Raw genomic sequence first — 5,000 nt, 5'->3', positions numbered from 1 at the left:
CTCCTTCCTTTTCCTTCTCCTTTTCTTCTCCTTTCTCTCCTTTCCTCCTTCTTCCTTCTCCTTCTTTCTCCTTCTCCTTCTCCCTCCTTCCTTCTCCTTCTCCCTCTCCTTCTTTCTCCTTCTCCCTCTCCTTCTTTCTCCTTCTTCCTTCTCCTTCTTTCTCCTTCTCCTTCGTCTCCTTCTCCTTTCTTCTCCTTTTCTCCTTTCTTCTCTCCTCCTTCTCCTCCTTTTCTCCTCTCCTTCTCCTTCTTCTTCTCCTTTCTCCTTCTCCTTCTCTTCTCCTTCTCCTTCTCCTTCTTCTTCTCCTTCTCCTCTCCTCCTCCTTCTCCTCCTCCTCTCCTCCTCCTCCTCCTTCTCTCCTCCTCCTTCCTTCTCCTTCTCCTTCTCTTCTCCTTCTCCTCCTTCTCTTTCTACTTCTTCCTCCTCCTCTTCTTTCTTCTCCTTCCTTCTCCTTCTCTTTCCCCTCCTTCCTCCTCCTTCTCCTTCTTCTTCTCCTTCTTTCTCCTCCTCCTTCTCCTTCTCCTCTCCTCCTCCTCTTCTCCTTCCCTCCTTCTCCTTCTCTCCTCTTCTCCTTCTCCTTCTCCTTCTTCTTTCCCTTTTTCTCTCCTTCTTCCTTCTCCTCCCTTCCCTTCTCCTTCTCCTTCTCCTTCTCTTTCTCTTTCTCCTTCTTCTCCTTCTCCTTCTCCTTCGCCTTCTTCTTCTTTTCTTCAACTTCTTCTCCTTCTTCCTTTCCTTCCTTCTCCTTCTCCTTCTCCTCTCTCCTTCTCCTTCTCCTTCTTCTCCTTCCTTCCTTCTCCTTCTCCTTCTCCCCTTCTCCTTCTTCTTCTCCTTCTTCTCTCTCTCCTTCTCCTTCTTCTTCTCCTTCTTCTCTCTCTCCTTCTCCTTCTTCTTCTCCTTCTCCTCCTCCTCCTTCTCTCTCTCCTTCTTCTCCTTCCTTCTCCTTCTCCTCCTTCTCTCCTTCTCCTTCTTCTCCTTCTCCTTCTCCTTCTTCCCTTCCCTTCTCCTTCTTCTCCTTCCTTCTCCTTCTTCCTCCTTTCTCCTTCTCCTCTCCTCCTTCTCCTTCTCCTTCCCTCCTCCTTCTTCTCCTTCTCCTTCTCCTTCCTCCTTCTCCTTCTCCTTCTCCTTCTCCGTCTTCTCCTTCTCCTTCTCTCCTTCTCCTTCTCCATCTCTTCTCCCTTCTCCTTCTCCTCCTTCTTCTTCTTCTTATTCTTCTTCTTCTTCTCCTTCTCCTTCTTCTCCTTCTTCTCCTCCTCCTTCTCCTTCTCCTTCTCCTTCTCCTTCTTCTCCTTCTCTTTCTTCTCCTTCTCTTTCTTCTCCTTCTCTTTCTTCTCCTTCTCTTTCTTCTCCTTCTCTTTCTTCTCCTCCTCTTTCTTCTCCTTCTCTTTCTTCTCCTTCTCTTTCTTCTCCTTCTCCTTCTCCTTCTCCTCCTCCTTCTTCTCCTCCTCCTTCTCCTTCCCGTTCTTCTTGGCCTTCGCCTTCTCCTTCTTCCTTCTCTCTTCCTTGCCTTCTCCTTCTCCTTCTCCTTCTCCTTCTCCTTCTCCTTCTCCTTCTTCTCCTTCTCCTTCTCCTTCTTCTCCTTCTCCTTCTCCTTCTTCTCCTTCTCCTTCTCCTTCTCCTTCTCCTTCTCCTTCTCCTTCTCCTTCTCCTTCTCCTTCTCCTTCTCCTTCTCCTTCTCCTTCTTCTCCTTCTCCTTCTTCTCCTTCTCCTTCTCCTTCTCCTTCTCCTTCTCCTTCACCTTCTCCTTTGCCTTCGCCTTCTCCTTCTCCTTCTTCTCCTTCTTCTCCTTCTTCTCCTTCACCTTCTCCTTCTCCTGATATCACGGGAAGGTGGTTTGCAAATCAGTATGTTTTAACACTTTCATCCCTTTAATGCTTTTAAAGATCTTCATTTGGAATAGAGGTGATTTCATATTGTTAGGTGTTACCTGAGATATATATTTGTTGTGCTTCTGTGGTATTCTCTTTGTTTTTTGTTTTTTGTATTTCTTTCTCTCGTTTTCTGTTTAATGCCGTTTTTTCTTTTATTTGCTGGCCTTATTGTTTTTGTCTTTATCATAATCACTCACATTTGTTGTCTGTCTGCATTAGTCTTTATCTTATTCTTAATCTTCTTTTCTGTTCACAGTTATTGTTGTTTTTAGTCTCTTTAATCTCTGCCTCATTATTTCTCCGTATTTATTATAACCCCCCCTTATTTTTCTCCGCAGTTATCCACCCAGTCAGACGTTCACAATAACGCTGTGCAAATATTCGACCTTCTCACCAAGGCTCTGTTGATAGAGCACGTTGATTATGCCATAGGTAATAGTTATTACTCCTTGTTATTTATCTCATTTTAACTTTAGGTCGTCAGGTAAGTGTTGCCATACATATGACCATAATTAACTTTCTAATCTTAAAGTCCGGTATTATATCTGTAGAAAAAAGGTTTTCATTTTTGTTATTGTTCTTAATGTTAGGATGATAAGGATAATGATAATGATAGTGATTATAATAATGATAGTATTAGTAATGCTAGAAATATGACTTTTTTACCCTTAAGTTCAAAGAAGGGAGTAAACAAGTAGGCCTCTGGGACAGAAATTTTTTGTGAGGTCAGATCACTTTTGTTGAAATTACAAGCTATTTAATCCTTCAGTTATGATGACCTATATACTAAGCATTAATTATTATCACTTCGCTGATATATCACTTTTGAGACACATATCATACCGTAAGCCTCGAAAATGATTGAAAATACACACATCTTCCATCCCGGAAGGCTTAAAGTCTGTTCAACCTGAAGGTCATCATTGATAACAAGAAGACAAGAAATGTTATTATTGTGGTAGCAGTGGCTGTCAAGAGGTAGTTATCATTTGACAGCTAAGATTGATAGCTGTCAGTGAGAGAGGAATACTAGTAATAAAAGATCCCTTCCCTTGATGGCAATAGAAGGATTATCAGCTCCAAAAAAGATAGTGAGTAAAGCCTGATCAGTCTCTTCATGTTTATCATATGGGTATATTGACACAAGACAGACTAAATGACAAGATAGAGAATGATTGATAGGATGTGACATGTTCAAGGTTACTGGCTTGTGTTACTCACCTGTTTGGTGGGAGATAGTGGGTCATTCAGTGGAGTTTTGAATGAAGAGTAGGAAGGGTAGATATGAGAGTGGACCTGATTACCTGATGTTACAATATTGTTACTATCATTGGAAATGTGTACAGAGCGATTTGTTCAGTAACTCCTTCTTTTCTGTGGTATTTTGATGAGGATTAGAATTTGAAAACCGTAATTTCTATGCATAACTTGCTGTATGGAATTTTTCTTCCCCTTTCATACTTTTTTCAATATTTGTTTATGGTTTTGCAGATGATGCTAAACACACTGTGGTTAAACATTAGATGAAAGTAGATATTTAACCCATTGGTGACTGTTGAGTGTAGTTTTGTTTGATATTTTTTATACATATGAGTGGCACCACAAGGGTTAAGTCACCAAGGAGTCAGTTGGTTGGCCTACCTGACCTGTTTACCTCATTTCTTGAATTTTCACAAAAAAAAGTTTTCATTTGATTTGATTACTATTGTTGTAGTTATTAATGTTAAAATAAGGATAAAACTGATTATGATAATAATAGTATCAGCTCTGAAAATAATAATGGAAATTAAAATTTTTTCATGAGTTTCTTATAATGATAATAACTCTTAGGCTTTGTGGCAGCCCTAAAAAGGCAAGACACTTAATATCTGCATTCCCATTTCTAAGCCTCCTTGTCCTCCTCCAGAACTAGGCCTGCAGGTGATCCCAGGCGGGGAAGTGCGCACTCACCCGGAGATCAGCTTCCTAGAGGTCGTTCACCAGAGCAGCTCAATGATGAACCTGCTGGACAAACTCTTCAGCGACAGCCTCGTTCCACTCATTATGTGAGGGTTGATGGCTGGGGCATCGTTTTTACTTCATATATATTTATTATTAAAAAGAAATAATTTATGGCTGGGCTTTGCATGTTAGATTGTCCAAAGAGTTATTCTTGATTGTGTTATTGTGGGATAAACATGCCGGAGACTTTCTTGGTGTGATGTTCCCCTATGGCCCATTTCTTCTGTCATACAGTTATTGGTAACTTATTAGAGATTCTGTCATACTGGACAGAGGCTTGAGATCTTTCTGTATTATGTCAAGGCAGTTCCACAGAAAGTCCTCCAGAATAATGATTAAACAAGAGTTCATTCTTTATCAAAAGTCAGAATGCTCCCACAAAATGACCTCCCCACTTCCAGAAAAAAAAGAAAAAAAATATCCTTCAGTTTTTTTTCCCTCATACCAGTACAGGTGATTTCAATGAAAGTTCTATCTATATGATCTAAAACTTAAAAGATAAGTCAAATTTAACTCTTTCTTTCCAGCTCAACCCCAAAGCATGGTGACTGCCTGCAGAAGAAGAAGCAGATGGGCACCAACCTGGAACAGAAGCTAGACCTTGGCCTCGACCGAACCTTATCTGCCATCACCAGCTACGTCAGGCATGTCCTCACCACAGAGCAGAAACGCACAGACTTCAAGCCCGACAATGATGATATTCTCATTGCCAACGTCACAACGGTACGTTGGTCATATTCTTCTGTCCACCTCCCCTTCACTCCTGTCGGGTGTTTTTTTATTCGCTAAATAGGGCCTTTCATGATATGAAATCTTGAACAATAGCTCAGTTGCTAATGTTTATTGTATGGGTCATTTTCATGTATATAATGTTTGATCCAAAATGATGTGGTACTAAAGTAGATTTCTTGTCATTTCTTGTTTCTAGCGAGAATAAGATGTTTTTTAAGTCTGTCTGTCTTTGTATGCCATGACCTCTCTAAATTAATGATGGTAAAAGTTCACCAAACATTCTCAGTAAGTGTCTTTCCATTCCTAATATTAGATCCAACAATTATTGATCCTCCTCAATACACCGAAAAACATGAGCACACACTAATCATCCTACATACTTCTCCTACTCCCAGGCTT

At 40.7% G+C, this 5,000-nt stretch overlaps 1 protein-coding gene across 1 annotated transcript in view; it reads left to right on the top strand.

The window, feature by feature from the left end:
- The window catches only part of LOC122244782 (Exocyst complex component Sec10), an 11,487-nt gene that overhangs the window by 4,290 nt on the left and 2,197 nt on the right, over nt 1-5,000 (top strand). Inside the window, exons 6-9 of the mRNA XM_043002761.2 lie at nt 2,207-2,300; nt 3,775-3,913; nt 4,397-4,592; nt 4,997-5,000. The exon at nt 4,997-5,000 is cut by the window's right edge and continues 153 nt beyond it. Of these exons, the coding sequence (XP_042858695.2) occupies nt 2,207-2,300; nt 3,775-3,913; nt 4,397-4,592; nt 4,997-5,000 (433 nt within the window). The remainder of the gene's footprint in view (nt 1-2,206; nt 2,301-3,774; nt 3,914-4,396; nt 4,593-4,996) is intronic.

The sequence above is a fragment of the Penaeus japonicus genome, unplaced genomic scaffold, assembly GCF_977035675.1.
Source record: "Penaeus japonicus unplaced genomic scaffold, GWHDUDI00000001_assembly GWHDUDI00000024, whole genome shotgun sequence".
NCBI classification, from domain to species: domain Eukaryota; kingdom Metazoa; phylum Arthropoda; class Malacostraca; order Decapoda; family Penaeidae; genus Penaeus; species Penaeus japonicus.
The sequence above is the reverse complement of the archived record's forward strand: the minus strand, read 5'-3'. Positions and strand labels throughout refer to the sequence as shown.